Source organism: Hemitrygon akajei, unplaced genomic scaffold (assembly GCF_048418815.1).
Source record: "Hemitrygon akajei unplaced genomic scaffold, sHemAka1.3 Scf000057, whole genome shotgun sequence".
Lineage (NCBI taxonomy): Eukaryota > Metazoa > Chordata > Chondrichthyes > Myliobatiformes > Dasyatidae > Hemitrygon > Hemitrygon akajei.
The window spans coordinates 1,262,576-1,277,686 of NW_027331943.1; the positions used below are offsets into that span (position 1 = coordinate 1,262,576).

Consider the following 15,111-nt stretch of genomic DNA (forward strand, 5'->3'; position numbering starts at 1 on the left):
ATTCCATTCCTACTCTCACTGTTGAGTGGCACAGGCAGTAATCCCAAGATTACTACCTTTGTGATCCTTCTTCTTAACTCCCTTCCTAACTCCCTATATTCTCCTTTCAGGACCTCTTCCCTTTTCCTACCTATGTCATTGGTACCTATATGTACAACGAACTCTGGCTCCTCACCCTCCCACTTCAGGGTATCTTGAACGCGATCAGAAGCATCCTGGACCCTGGCACCAGGGAGGCAAACAACATCCAGGTCTCCTGACTGCGTCCACAGAATCGCCTATCTGACCCCATAACTATCGTGTCCCCTATTACTACAGCCTTCCTCTTCCTTCCTTTCCCGACCCTTCTGAGTCACAGGGCCAAACTCTGTGTAAGAGACATGGCCACTACCGCTTCTCCCAGGTAGGCTGTTCCCCCCCCCCCAACAGTACTCAAACAGGAGCTCTTATTGTCAAGGGCTACAGCCACGGGGGAACTCTCTAGTACCTGACTCTTCCCCCTAGCCGTGACCCTCTTCTCTGCCTCCCGTGGCCCTGACGAACAAGCTTGTAGCGATTTACCAAATCCATGATGCAGGGAAACTGAGGGGTTTCATTGACCGGATGTTGACTGGAACAGCATTAGCAGAGGTGTCAGAGACATGAGTAGTTTGTAAGCTTCCTGATCCCTCTATCTCTGGTCCCATATTTAAATTATCATCTTTGTGATTTGTTCTTGTAAATGAGGGAGACTGAACCAGGGTTCTGGCCGAGAATCTTTATATTTATGTTAAGAGCTTCGAATAATCAGATAAAACATGGGCTGATGCAATATTAGTAAGTTTTTTTTTATATTTGTTTTTCCTACGCTCTCTCCTCTGTTAATGGGCAGTTGAGTGATCCAACCAGTCTGCGATGATGAAGCCTTACAATCTCCTGAGCCCATGCACTGCCCCGGGCTCCATTTTCACAGACATGATGGGCTTATGGATGTAGTGAGCTTCCCATCCAGATGGTCACAATTTAACTAATTGCAATATTATTTATAGATATTTTCAGTCCTATGCACCTTACTTGCCGTGATCCCACAACCCTCGGCTTCCCTGTCCTAATTCCCATCTCTCACCCTTCCACAGTGTCCATCACACAACAACGGCAGACAGGAATTTCAGCTTCTGTGGACTGAGCTGAGGAATATGTCCCCCAGTCTCACCCTCTCTAACACTGCAGCAGTGTTTGCACTAGGGAGTGCAGATGTGAACACAGCGGGGTTCATCTGCTGCTCTGTGGTTGAACAGACCAGTTGGGATGTTACCTGCTTTTCTAATTAAAGTGATGCTATTATTACTATTCTGTGACTGGAACTTCAGTGGACGCCCAACTCTAAGAAAAGATAATCTGCGGGAACTGGGGGAGTTTAGAAAATGGTTAAGGATGAGGCTGTTCAGGACGGGGCAGTGGCTGGCAAGAGAAGGTTTTGACTTTTTGGTGTGAAGAAATATAAGTTTTTTTTTCCATTCCCCAGATCGCCCCCTTCTCCACTCAGACTCTGGTGGGGATCTGTAGTTGCAGTCCCCAGAGCGGTGTGACCACATTCCTCAAACTCGCCAGATCTCTGCCTCTTTCCTCAAAATGTCCATTGAAAATTCTCCCTCTAGCAAACACGTTTCCCTGTGTGTCACTGTGATCTCTGTCACAGTGCCAGTATTTACCTGGTCAGATCCTCGTGGCTCAACAACTGAACCTCCCGACGCAAATTACAACCGTTGATGGAAACAGAGGTCAACTTTCAACTTTATAAACTCTGCTTCAGCCTCATCCGGGCCACTGCGTACCGTTCCGATCACCCCACTACCGGAGGGATGTTGAGGCTTTAGAGAGGGAGCAGAAGAGGTTCATCAGGATGCTGCCTGGTTCAGAGGGCATTTGATATCATGAGAGGCTGGATAAATTTAGGTTGTTTTCTCTGGATCATTGGAGGCTGAGGGACCTCTGACACAGGATGACAACATTATAAGAACCTTAGATAGAGTGGAATCAGTCTCCTTGGGTTAAAATGCCTGTTACTAGAGGGCCTGCAATGAAGTTGAGAAAGGGTGGATTAAGGGGGATGTGAGGGATATATTTTATTTAATTAGACAGTCGTGGATGCCTGGAACACGCTGCCTGATAAGATGGTAGAGGCAAATTCTCGGAGGCTTATAAGAGACATTTGGATAGGTACATGGATGTAAGGAAGATGGAGGCAGATGAACATGGTGTAGGAAGGAGAGATTAGAATTTGGGCATGTTTGAATTACTTTTTAGCTGGTTCCGCACAGTATTATTTGCCTAATGGCTGATTCCTGTGTTTTTTGGATACACACATGGATGTAAGGAAGATGGAGGCATGTTGACATTGTGAAGAAAGGAGAGATTAGACTTCAGGTTTGTTTGATTTATTTCATAGCTGCTTCGACACAATATTATTTACCTAATGGCTTATTCTTGTGTTATGCTCTTCAATGTTCAATGCATGTTCACTTACCTTTCAGCTCACTGAGAACCTTTAGTAAATGTTGAGGGGGAATTGGTCGATGGGAAGGATCACAACCTGTTTGAATTTAAACAAATTGAGGAAATCATTTTTGTAAAGTTTTAAAGTGTGCTGTGTTCAATCCAAATTTGAATTAATCTCTGATATAATCTCACCATATATTTGTAATTCCTTCAGTATCTTGTCCAGCTTTGGGACACCAATCCGCATTTTCACAAAGGTTTCCCACATCACCCTCCGGGCGCGGGATCCTTTCTCCATCACCAGGCTCAGGAGGAGTTTAGAACTGTCCGCCCGCTCTCCCTTATCAGCGAGATCAGAGATTTTCTGTGAAGAGTAACAGTGAACATATTGGGGACTGACAGATTCAGACAGAGAATGAGAAGTAAATGATGTGCTCTGTAACGGGATCACACTGAGCAGTCATCCGGACGGGTACTGATCCTGTCTGGACATGGACTGTACATTCTGAGTGCAGAGCACACGGAGGGACATTCACCGTGAACCTTATACACCAGTCAATGAGATCCTGGCTGGTCTGTGAACGCTTCATTCACGTGGCTCCAAATCCATAAATAATTCCTCACCAGATTTGACGGTGTAAAACAGAAATCATAAAATAACGAGCACAGATGAAGAAAGAAGTCAGGAGGGTTTTTTTTTATATAACGGAACGAATAGTCGCAGAGAAGTTGCAGAAAAGATGATGCGATTCATCCCCTCAGTCCGCCAGTGTCCAACATGACAGCGGATTACCGGCTGACACCTGATGCCTTTCCTTTGCCTTTTCCAGTGGAGATTTATTCAGTGATTACACATTACAACATGGCAGTATTCCCCGATCCACACTGTTTGCAGTTACAGATTGTAACAGAATGATCTCCACCCAGAACAGAACACACTCGAGCTCCTGTGGCACCCACTGATGATGCCCCGGTTCTCTCTGACATTCTGCAGTCACCCTGCACGGTCTTCCCAAAATAAAACATCCCATCATATTTCTATTTAATATTGCAACCCCAACCACACAACTGTTACGTGCTCAACTCAGTCTGTACACTGAGCAGCTACCCACCAGTCCGCGGGGTCTTTTCACCCCTTTCTATCACTGATAATTGTATGTACAGTATTTATTTCGCAGTTATTCCTTCATCTAATTTAATATCCAATAAGTCAGAATTCCGACACCCATCGGTGCTTTGATGTGCGAAAATTTAAACCCATTCTCCTTCCAACTCATCCGACATTCCTCTCCACTGAACTGATTCTCAGCCGTATTTCCATTTTAACTCTCCAATAAGGCGAGGGCCGCTCATCGGTACGAGAACCACAACAGGCATTGAGCGGTGCACTGCAGGAGCAGAGGGAAGTGTGATTGACAGGTGAGCTTGAACACATCCGCTGTTCTGCACATACTCATAGTGACGATTGTCTTATGAAAACAGTTGAGTGAACTCGGCCTTTTCTACTTGGAGCGACAGAGGATGAGAGGTGACCTGATAGACGTGTATAAGATGATGAGAGGCATTGATCGTGTGGATAGTCAGAGGCTTTTTCCCAGGGCTGAAAAGGCTGCCACAGGAGGGTGGTGAATGCGTGGAATGGGCTGCTGGCAACGGTTGGTTTTCTATGTTTCCACATCCATTTAAACTCATTTATTGCAACCTCATACAAATGTTTCCTGCTTCTCTCGCTCTGAACATTCAGCCGCCACCGGTGTATTTACACTTCTTTCACTCATTGCTTCAGATTCACAGTTTTAAGAAATATATATATATGTACACACACACACACACACACACACACACACACACACACACACACACACACACACACACACACACACACACACACACACACACACACACACACACACACATCGTGTGGATAGTCAGGAGATTTTTCGCAGGGCTGAAATGGTTACCATAAGAGGCCCCAGGTTTATGGTGCTGGGGAGTAGGTACAGCGGAGATGTCAGGGGTAAGTTTTTTTACTCAGAGAGTGGTGAGTGCGTGGAATGGGCTGCCGGCAATGGTTGTTTTGCTATGTTTTCTATGTTTCTCATTTATTGCAACCTCATTCAAATATTACCTGTTCATCTCACTCTAAGCATTTAGCTGCCAATGGGGTTAATTTACACCTCTTTCAATCATTGCTTCTGATTCACAGTTTTAAGAATTATATACATTTATTTCTGATTTGTTTTGATGCTTTATTATTCGATGAATCAGAGTTCCAACATCCATCAGTCCTGTGATGTGTGAAAATTCAAACCCATTCTCCCTCCCACTCACCCGATGTTCCTCTCCGCTGAACTGATTCTCGGCCGTTAACGCCAGGCTCACTCCGTGCACCCCTCCTTCCATCGCCTGCTCCAGCCTGTCCCGGTAGAAATCCGTCAACTGCAGCAGCTGGGAACCCTCCCAGCTTGCCAGGAGCTCAGTGATCACTGTGAAGGAAAATGAGGAACATTAAAGGCATTACCGACCTCCTGTGGGTCAGCAACTTTATCTGGAACCTGAAGATGGAGTTCCAGGTCAACAAACACGGTACGAAATATATAAGGGGGGGGGGGAGACGGGGATAGAAGGAAGGGACTGGAGGGGGAGATGGAGGAGGAGAGTGAGGGGCAGGGGAGAGAGGGAGGGGTGGAGAGAAGGAATCCGAGAGCGCGTGGAGGAGACAGCAAGGAGTAGGGGAAAGTGGGGGTGAGTGTGGTAGGGTGACGGGGACAGGGAAGGGGAGTGGTAGGGAAGAAAGGGTTTAAAAGAAGAGGGGGGTCGAGGGAAAAAGGGGCAGGAGGGATAGTAGGAATGGGTGTGAGGGGTTGGACAGGGATGTGGGATGGTGATGGAGGGTGTAGTGCGGAACGAGGATGGATGAGCATTGGGTATAGTTCCTGTGGTTGAAGGCTGCTCTTTCCTGTCCCCAGGAATATACCGTCTTTAATTGGGACCTGTCCTTGGAAAGGACTCAGCTAATTCCTGAGAATAAAGAGAGCCATGAACATCACTCTCTTCCTACTGCCTATCAACACCGCTTTGCTCTGGGTTACTATCTGCCTGCCTAGTCAACCCCTTCCTCAGCAAATCTCTGGAATATCTCACAAAATGCTGGAGGTACTCAGCATGTCAGGCAGCATCTACGGAGGAGAATGAACAGTAACTGTTTCGGGCCAAGGCCCTTCATCAGACTGGAAATGAGGGGACAGAAATTCTAGATATTGCCATATTACTTTCTGTTCCTTATGATCCTGGCCCAAAACATTAATTGTTTATTCCTCTCCATGGATGCTGCCTGACCTGCTGAGTTCCGCCAATATTTTGTGTCTTTGTGTTGCCCAAAACTTTCAGCATCTGCAGAATGTCTTGTCTTCTGGAGTAACTCGCTATTTTAATGTGCATCGCAATCTGTTAGAGGAGCAGGAGCAGACGGTAACTGTACTTCTTCCACGGGTGACTGTGTTTCCCCCAGAGATGTTAACTCTCCCATCTCACCTCTCTGCTCAGTTTTCATTGTGAATTGCCGATGTTGAATTAAAGTCTGATTCAGAATCAGCAGAATATTTATAAATTAAAATAATTCGCCAACATACCCGTGTCCCTTCCCGATGTTGACGTCACTGGAACTCCTCCCCTGCTCACACATTGATCCATTTTGAGGACAGGTGTGATCAGTTTTTGCTGTTCTGTAACAAAAAAATAACAGGAGGGTCAAACATTAATTGAGGTTTAAAGGAGAACACTGTTTTTTTTAAACTGAGGCAAACACTTCCAAACATCTTGAGCCGATCTACTGAAACCTTGACATGGCCTGATTCACCTGTGCCCATCCACCCACCGTCACACAATGTCCATTTCCGCACTCTCCATGGATTGTACAATGGGCTGGGATTCTCCAGAGTATCTACTTCCTATATTGCAGGCAATTCCCTTTTTCGAGCCAATCTTGTGCCCTGGACCGGGAGTGACGTGTCAATGGAATGGTAAGGCAGGTTGAGCAGACAGTGCCCATTGTTTTGGCCCTCCTACCACTGGTGCCGTTATGGACAACTGTTACAGCAGTGTGGGTTGGAACATTTCTGCTGACGATGAGACTTCTATTCCTCTCGTCACTAGATTATACAGATTTCTCAGCCACACCTGATTCTCACCATCTCCTTTCAAGTGAACAACGCCTGCCATTGACACCTATGGCAATATATGATCTGAGTCTATAGAGAAACACTCTGACATCTTAAACAATGCAATCTCGCCCATAGCATTGTCCTGAAGCATTATAGTTTTCTTTTTTTTTTCCGGCAGGACTTTAAGAACATTATTAGCACCAGAACTCGGTTAAGATTTATTTGAGCATATCAAATGGCTATTATCAGATAGTTAGTTATATGACACCTTATTAAACACAATGTCGACATGCCATACATCCAAAACAGCCAGTTGAGAAAAGTCGTCAAAATAAATAAAACAAAATGCTGGAATTATTCAACAAGACAGAGAGTATGTTAATATTTCAGATGGAAGACCCTGTATCGGAGCTGAGTCTGTGTGTAGGAGCCCATGTATCTGTTCTCTATCAGCATTGTATTCTGCGTTGTGTATTTATGATGTTTTTTATGGTAACTATGCATCAGTGGTGGTGTGGTAAATGCTAAGGGAATCAGTTACATACTTCTGCTTTGTTCCATGCAGTACACAGCTGCCGACTGACGGATGTCATATACTTTGTTATTATTCTCTCAAATACGCTGAACTTACACTTGGGTACACTTCAGTTTCATCGCTTCAAGATTGTATGTTTGCTGATTGCTAATAACGGATCGAATACATATCACCGACATTTGTAACAATCATCATTGGAGCTGAGGGGACGCCATGCAAATATAAGAAATCTGTGGGGTCACCAGCAGCGGCAACTTGGTTTGGTTAAATTTCACCACTACATTCTCAACAGATGTTTCTCAATCTGCTGATCAGTTAAAATATTCTGAGGTACTTAATGATGACTTTGCTTCAGTATTCATGTGAAAAGGACCTTGGAAGTTGTGGGGATTACTTACAGCGGTCTAAAACGCTTGAGTAAATAGACTTTAAGAAAGCGGATGTGCTGGAGCTTTTGAAAATCATTAAGTTCGATAAGTCACCGGGACTGAATGAGGTATACCCCAGGCTACTCTGGAAAGCAAGGGAGGAGATTGCTGAGACTCTGTCGATGATCTTTGCATCATCAATAGGGACGGGAAAAGTACCAGAGGATTGGAAGGTTGCAAACATTGTTCCCTTGTTCAAGAAAGGGAGTAGAGATAACCCAGGAAATTATAGACCAGTGAGTCTTACTTCAGTTGTGGGCAACTTTTGGAGAAGATCCTGAGAGGCAGGGTTTATGAATATTTGGAGAGACATAGTCTGATTAGGCATAATCAGCATGGCTTTGCCGAGGGCAGGTCATGCCTTATAAACCTGATTGAATTATTTGAAGATGTAACAAAACGCATCGATGAAGGTAGAGCAGTGGAAGTACTGTATATGAATTTCAGTAAGAGGTTAGCTAAGGTTCCTGATGGAAAGCTCATTCAGAAAATAATGAGGTATGGGATCCAAAGGAGACATTGCTTTGTGGATCCAGAACTGGCATGCCCACGGAAGGAAAACGGTGTTTGTAGATATTCTGCATGGATGATGATGACTAACTGTGTTCCGTTGGGTTTGTTCTGAGACTTCTCTTTGTGATTTTTACAAATGACCTGGATGAGGAAACTGAAGGATGGGTTAGTAGGTTTGCTGATGACACAAAAGTTGGGAATGTTGCAGATCGTCTGTAGGGTTGTCAGATGTTACAGTGCAACATCGATAAGGTGCAGAACTGGGCAGAGAAGTGGCAGATGGAGTTCAACATTGATCAGCGTGAAGTGGTTCATTTCGGTAAATGAAATTTAAAGACTGAATATAATATTATTGGTAAGACTCTTGGCAATGTGGAGGATCAGTGAGATCTTGGGGCTAATGTCGATAGAACACTCAAAGCTGCTGCCCACGTTGACAGTGTTGATAAGAAAGCATATGGTGTGTTGGCATTCATCAGCCATGGGATTGAGTTCAAGAGCGTGAGGTAATGTTACAGCTATATAAGACCTTTATTAGACTCCACTTGGGAGTACAGTGTTCAGTTCCGGTTACCTCACTACAGGAAACTATATGGATGTTATAGAGAGAGCGCAGAGGAGATTTACAAGGATGTTGTCTGGATTGGGGAGTATGCCTCATGAGAATTGGTTGAGTGATCTTGGCCTTATCTCCTTGAAGCGATGGACGATGTGAGGTGACCTGACAGAGGTGTATCAGATGAGAGGGATTTGTTGCATCTATAGCCAGAGTCTTTTTCCAAGGGTTGAAATGACTAACAAGAGGGAGTATAGTATTAAGGTGCTTGGCAGTAGGTACAAGGGGGATGTCAGGGGTAAGTTTTCCACACAGTGAGCGGTGGGTGCGTGGAATGCACTGGCACCAACGGTGGTAGAGGTGGATACAATGGGGTCTTTTAAGAGGAGGGCCGACTGTATACATAAGACCTTGATTAGACTCCACTTGGGAGTACTGTGTTCAGTTCTGGTCACCTCACTATAGGAATCGATATGGATGCTATAGAGAGAGTGCAGAGGAGATTTACAAGGATGTTGTCTGGATTGGGGAGCATGCCTGATGAGAATTGGTTGAGTGACCTTGGCCTTTTCTCCTTGAAGCGATGGACGATGAGAGGTGACATGACAGAGGTGTAAAAGATGGGAGGCATTGGTTGCATTGGTTGTGTCGATAGCCAGAGGCTTTTCCCCGGGCTTGAAATGACGAACAAGAGGGAGCATAGAATTAAGGTGCTTGGAAGTAGGTACAAGGGGGACGTCAGGAGTAAGATCCTCACACAGTGAGCGGTGGGAGCGTGGAATGCTCTGGCAGTGATGGTGTAGAGGCAGATACAATAGAGCATTTTAAGAGACTCTTAAATAGATACATGGAGTTTATACACATAAAGGGCTGCGCAGCAAGGAAATTGTAGTCAATTTCTAGAGCAGGTTACATGGTCAGCACAACATTGTGGGCTGAAGGGCCTGATACGTGCTGTAGATTTCTATGTTCTATGTTCTTTACACTTGACCTACCGAGCTGCCAAGGTGATCATCACTAATCAAATCTCACTGAGATTTCTCAGGTCCTGTTGAATTTATTGCCATCTGCACAAGTACGGGAAGGTACAGGGACAGAGAAACACTGACGTTTAGCACCATCACAGGCAAGCACATTCAAATAACAGATGGAACAGATATTATACAATTCTGTGTCACAAACAATATGAAAATACAGTCTACCAATGTTTGTCCACTAATAAGGTGAATATCTGTGCTCTCCACCACCATGGGCTCACACGTGTCCATAGACGAGCCCCTCATGTCCCTTCTCCAATGTCAATGGGCTCCTTTCCCCATCCTGCTCCTTGATCCACCACCAGGACAAACAACCCCAGACTCCATCCTATCCAACCCCTCACACCATATTTATCCTCCCAGTTAATTCCCTCTCTCTCCTCCTTTTGCCGGGATCCCTCCTTCCCCAGGGAATCAGCATCAACTGACGGGAGCAGGAGATGCTTCAGAAACACCCCCAACTTTCCTCGGAGGGAAATGTAAATAATTCAAAAAGCGGAGCAATTGCTTTGAGGTTTGTTCCACTTTGACGGGGAGTTCAAGACGGGAGCGTGAGAAGTGATCAGCAGGCGTAATGCCCCCTTGGATGGCCCATCTCTGCTACTGTGTGTAACCAGTGATTGACATTGTTTTACACCAATGGGAAGAGTGTAACTCCTCTGTTGACTGTGGGGTGGGGAAGGTGGGTCATATAATTGTTGCCTCAGCCGGTAAAGTTCAACCGTCTCAGCGCCAGTGTGACGTAAGGAACTGCACACAGAGTGACGTCAGATCCCGGTGTGGGGTACCCACACGTGACATCAGGCATGTGGGAGCGCAGAGTGACATCACATGTGAGTGAGAACTTGTTTTCAAAAGCTGTTCAATGGACGTTTTTCATGATTTCAGGGGAACAATGAAGGAAACTTAACAGGTGTCATCCAGTGTTTCTCCTGTTCGGGCAGTGGTGAGGAAGAGGCTGATTCCATATTTGTGTAAATTGAGCATCGGCTGCAGTGGAAAAAAAACCGGGACTGAGCTGGACGGCTGGAGAGTACAGGTTGTCTGGTCTTGCAGTTCTGGGTTTAGTTTTGTGCCCGAGCCGAGAGTATGGGATCAATTAGCTGCGGTTCCCCAAGCTGGGAGGGAGGATGTGGGTGATGTGGATCTGTCTACGTTTGCGGGTGTGGGGTAAATGGGGAGCAGGTGTGGGGCCATAGGTGGGGTGGAGGGAGGTTGGGGATGTGGTTTATCGGACGCAGAGTGACCCGGGAGGATGGGTCCCAGGACAAATTAAATTGTAAACATGGGAGGAGTTGGTCCATTGAATCAGACAGGATACGTGACCTTTCAGGAAGCAACAATTCTCCTTTCACATTAATTACTGTCTAATCTTCCTGTTAACATTGTGTTTGTTACAAAGCCCAGAATCTGGGAAGAGCTGAATGGCAGGAAGCAGAGGGTGATGGTGAGAGTTTGCTTCGTGATGTTCCTCATGGTTATACCTATTGTTACTTGTCATCTATATCAATCATTTGGTTGGGAATATATAGGGTATAGGTAGTAAGTTTGAACATGGAACATAGAAATATAGAGCACATTACAGGCCATTCAGCCCACAATGTTCTGCTGACCTTGTAACCCACTCTAGGAACTGTCTAGATTTACCCAACAGCATAACATTGTTTTTCTGAGCTCCATGTACTTATCTGAGAGTCATTTAAAAAACCCTATCGTGTCCACCTCCATCACTATCGCCAGCAATGCATTCCACACCCACCACTGTGTGTGGAAAAACTCCCCTGACATTCCCCCTCTACCTGCTTCCAAGCACCGTAAAACCGTGCCCCTCATGACAGTCATTTCAGCCCTGGGAAAAAACCTCTGGTTATCCACATGATCAAAGCCTCTGATCATTTTATACACATCTATCAGGTCATCTCTCATTCTCCGTCACTACAAGGAGAAAAGGCCGAGCAAGTTTGCAGCGAGTAAGTTCAAAGAATTACTTTTTTTGAAAGATATTATGTATAAACTCTCCCCCCTGTTTCCATCTCCCCACTCTGAAGTGACCAAAAGCTACTTCACAGGATGCAAGACCTTGAAATGAGCAAACACTGAGGGAATGAGAGTGAATTTAAAGAGCTGGGATACTGACAGCACATCACCAGAACTGGAGTGATTGCAACTGGGTCTGACAGAGGCATAACTGGTACTTCTGGGCACATTCAGTCTCATCCCAACTATTTCCTACCTTCCTTTGTGCAGGTATATAATGTCTAAAGGACCAGTGTCAGAGTAAATGAGACTCACCAAACTTTCTGCTGACTGTATCAATAGAAACCCTGAGTCACAAGGGTTCTCTCCCGTTGGTGCTCTCAGTCCTCGGGCTGGTTCACCTGTTGCTGTTCCTTCGTCTTCAGTTGTGGTTTGCTTCCAGTTGCGGGTTTTTCTTCCAATAAACCTCTCACCGCAGGTCTGACTTTAACCAGAGAGACAATGAAGCACGTTAACAATACAAAGGAGAATAAAACATTACTGCTCAATGTTCCTAAAAATAAGACTCACTGAAATTTAAACATTAAGACAAATATAATGAGCTGAGTGAACAAATCTGTAATTGTCCCTCACATGTTACAAAACCTGATATGGGACATAAAGGATCCATCATTCAGTCATGGTAGGACATAAGACACAGGAACAGAATTAGGTGATTCGATCCATCTGATCTGCCCACCACTCAACCATGGCTGATTTTCTTCCAACACCATATTCCTGTCTTCCTCCTGTAACCCTGAAGCTACTTGGAACTATCACAAATATATTAATCTCTGCCATAAATATACCCAAATTGCAGCTTCAGCCAATCTCTGTGGCAACAAATTCCACATGTAAAGGGGGTCTCTTCTTTTTCTTTGTTACTGCGTATGTTAATCAAAATGGCTTCTTCGTTTTGTTAAAAGTAGGAATGCTTCTTTGTTGCGAGAGAGTGCTGGAAGCTTGTTTGGGTTAAAATTTACTGATAACGAGAATGGTATTCCTTTGTTAACCAATTGGGATTAATGTTGTTCTTTCTTCTGGGTCTATAAGCTATTGTTGGCGGGCTTTTGGGGAGTCAGCGCGAGGGGGTGAGAGAGAGAGGACGCGATGCTGTAAACTGGGCGAGGAACGGACCCCAAGGGGGGCTCCGAGGCCAGGATGTTCGGCGAGGAGAGGAGACGAAAATAGTTGTGCTTGGTTGACCACTTCGGGTGGTCGTGAGCTGCGAGTCGAGGAGTTCGGAGGGGATCGAATGGTGGCCAGAAGACTTCAGTAATTGAGCTCCAACGGTTGTGCACGAAGTGGTTTGGACTTTGATAAGTTTGGTCTCCAAGAACTCCATTTTCTCTGAACATTAAACGTCGTCCGCACTGGTACCCCAGCTTGTGTAGATGCTGTGTGATGTCCCCGCCTCACCAAATAAAACAAACAGGACACCATATGTGATTAAGTGATTACAATTTATAAAGGTTACTATAACTAAGTGATTAATAACCATACAGTATATATGAAGGAAAAGAAAATAAAGAAAAGGCGCCAAACTTTTCAAAGTCCAAACCACTTCAACCAAGCACATCTATCTTCGTCTCCTCTCCTCGGGGTACCTCCTGGCCTTGGACCCCCGCTTGGGGTCCATTCCTCGCCCAGTTTACAGCATCGGGTCCTCTCTCTCTCTCTCTCACCTCCTCGCGCCGACTCCCCAAAAGCCCGCCAACAATAGCTTACAGACTCAGAAGAAAGAACAACATTAATCCCAATTGGTTTACAAAGGAATACAATTCTCGTTATCAGTAAATTTTAACCCAAACAAGCTTCCAGCACTCTCTCGGAACAAAGAAGCATTCCTACTTTTAACAAAGAAGCCATTGTGATTAACATGCGCATTAACAAAGAAAAAGAAGATGCCCCCTTTACACACAGATCAGTCACCCTTTACTTAAGATATTCTCCTTCTCTCAATTTTAAGGGAAAGCATCTTTATTCTGAGACTGGGCTGTCAGTTCCCAGACTCTCCGTCTAATGGAAACATCCTCTCCATGTCCACTGTAACCAGGTATTTCAGCATTTGGTAGGTTTCCTCAAACAAGCACCAACACAACCTCCACTGTCCTTCTGAACTCCATTGAGCACAGGCCCAGAACCATTGACTAACAGACAGGTGACAGTGAGGGAAAATATCCAAAATGGTTTGAACACTGAAACCCTGGGTCCAATTCTATTGCTGCAAACATTTAATGACCTCCTCTTCATGTGAGGGATGGTATAGGAACTCATTCTCACCTCAGATTAGCACTCACTGCCTCCAAAGGAACTCCAAAAACAAACAGCTGAGACCAGACCAGAAATACTCGCTTAACACCTCATAAGCCGGAGCAGCTCGAGCCCCAGATCCATTTTACCTGGATCAAAATCTGTGATAGGGTCACACGTGCCACTGACCGAACCCAGAACCCTCACACATCGTCCCCACATCAGGTATTTCCCCACAACCAATGTCCAGCAACCCGAGACTTGTGATTCATTGTGGAAGGAGGAGCATTCAGCCCCAGCTACAGAAGTACTGACCTGGTCAAATCTCAAAAACTGACAATTCCATATTCCCGGAGTCTACATACCGGGATTACAGTCCAAGCACCAATTTCCCAGGACTCCCTTGCTGCTGATAACATGCTGCAGTGTGTAGACCATTCAGAGTTCAAAAGCTGACACTCCTGCATCAACCTATGGCAGAATGGGAACCTGATAAACCTCTGACTGGGCCAGATATTGGGCTGGAAAACCTGGGCGCGGGTCACCAGCAGGCAGGGATACGTTTCACATTGTCTCCAACAGCTAAACTGAAAGCATTTTATCATTATCTTATGGTTAAATAAGATCTTGCCGAGTACAATTGGCCGTCGCATTTCCTGTGGGCTAACATGAATAACAGGCTTTTCATTTCAAATTGAAATTAAATGCTGGAAACTCGGTACATCAGATTGGATGTGTGGGGAAAAAAACTGTGGAAGACCCAGTATCAGAACTGATGTTGCCCGATCTGCTGAACGGTTCCAGCATTTTCTCTTTTTACTTTAAACGATGCACAACTATTGACTGATTACAAGTTGTTTGTGACGGCCTGAACAAAGTTGCACAAATTTAATGCCCACATTCATCAGTTTTCTCTTCATTCCAACACAGGGTTAATACAGTCGACGCAGTGAATGCTCACAACATCCTCCCCACCCCACTATCAGTCTGTTCCATCTGCTCCCGAGGTCACTAACTCTCAATGAGGGGAAGTGACCGGAGAGCGATAAAAATATGCACCACTCCCTGCAGATCCTGCGGCTGTTTCTGGCAACAGGGAAACTGCCTCTCCAAACATGACCAAAACAGGAAA

General features: G+C 45.2%; 1 protein-coding gene across 1 annotated transcript in view; it reads right to left on the bottom strand.

Annotated features, from left to right (window-relative positions):
• The window catches only part of LOC140721548 (NACHT, LRR and PYD domains-containing protein 3-like), a 29,772-nt gene that overhangs the window by 13,951 nt on the left and 710 nt on the right, over positions 1-15,111 (bottom strand). The window contains exons 2-6 of the mRNA XM_073036372.1: positions 12,003-12,171; positions 6,111-6,203; positions 4,810-4,964; positions 2,671-2,842; positions 2,507-2,572 (exon numbers count right to left, since the gene is read on the bottom strand). Of these exons, the coding sequence (XP_072892473.1) occupies positions 2,507-2,572; positions 2,671-2,842; positions 4,810-4,964; positions 6,111-6,171 (454 nt within the window). The 5' untranslated portion in view covers positions 6,172-6,203; positions 12,003-12,171. The remainder of the gene's footprint in view (positions 1-2,506; positions 2,573-2,670; positions 2,843-4,809; positions 4,965-6,110; positions 6,204-12,002; positions 12,172-15,111) is intronic.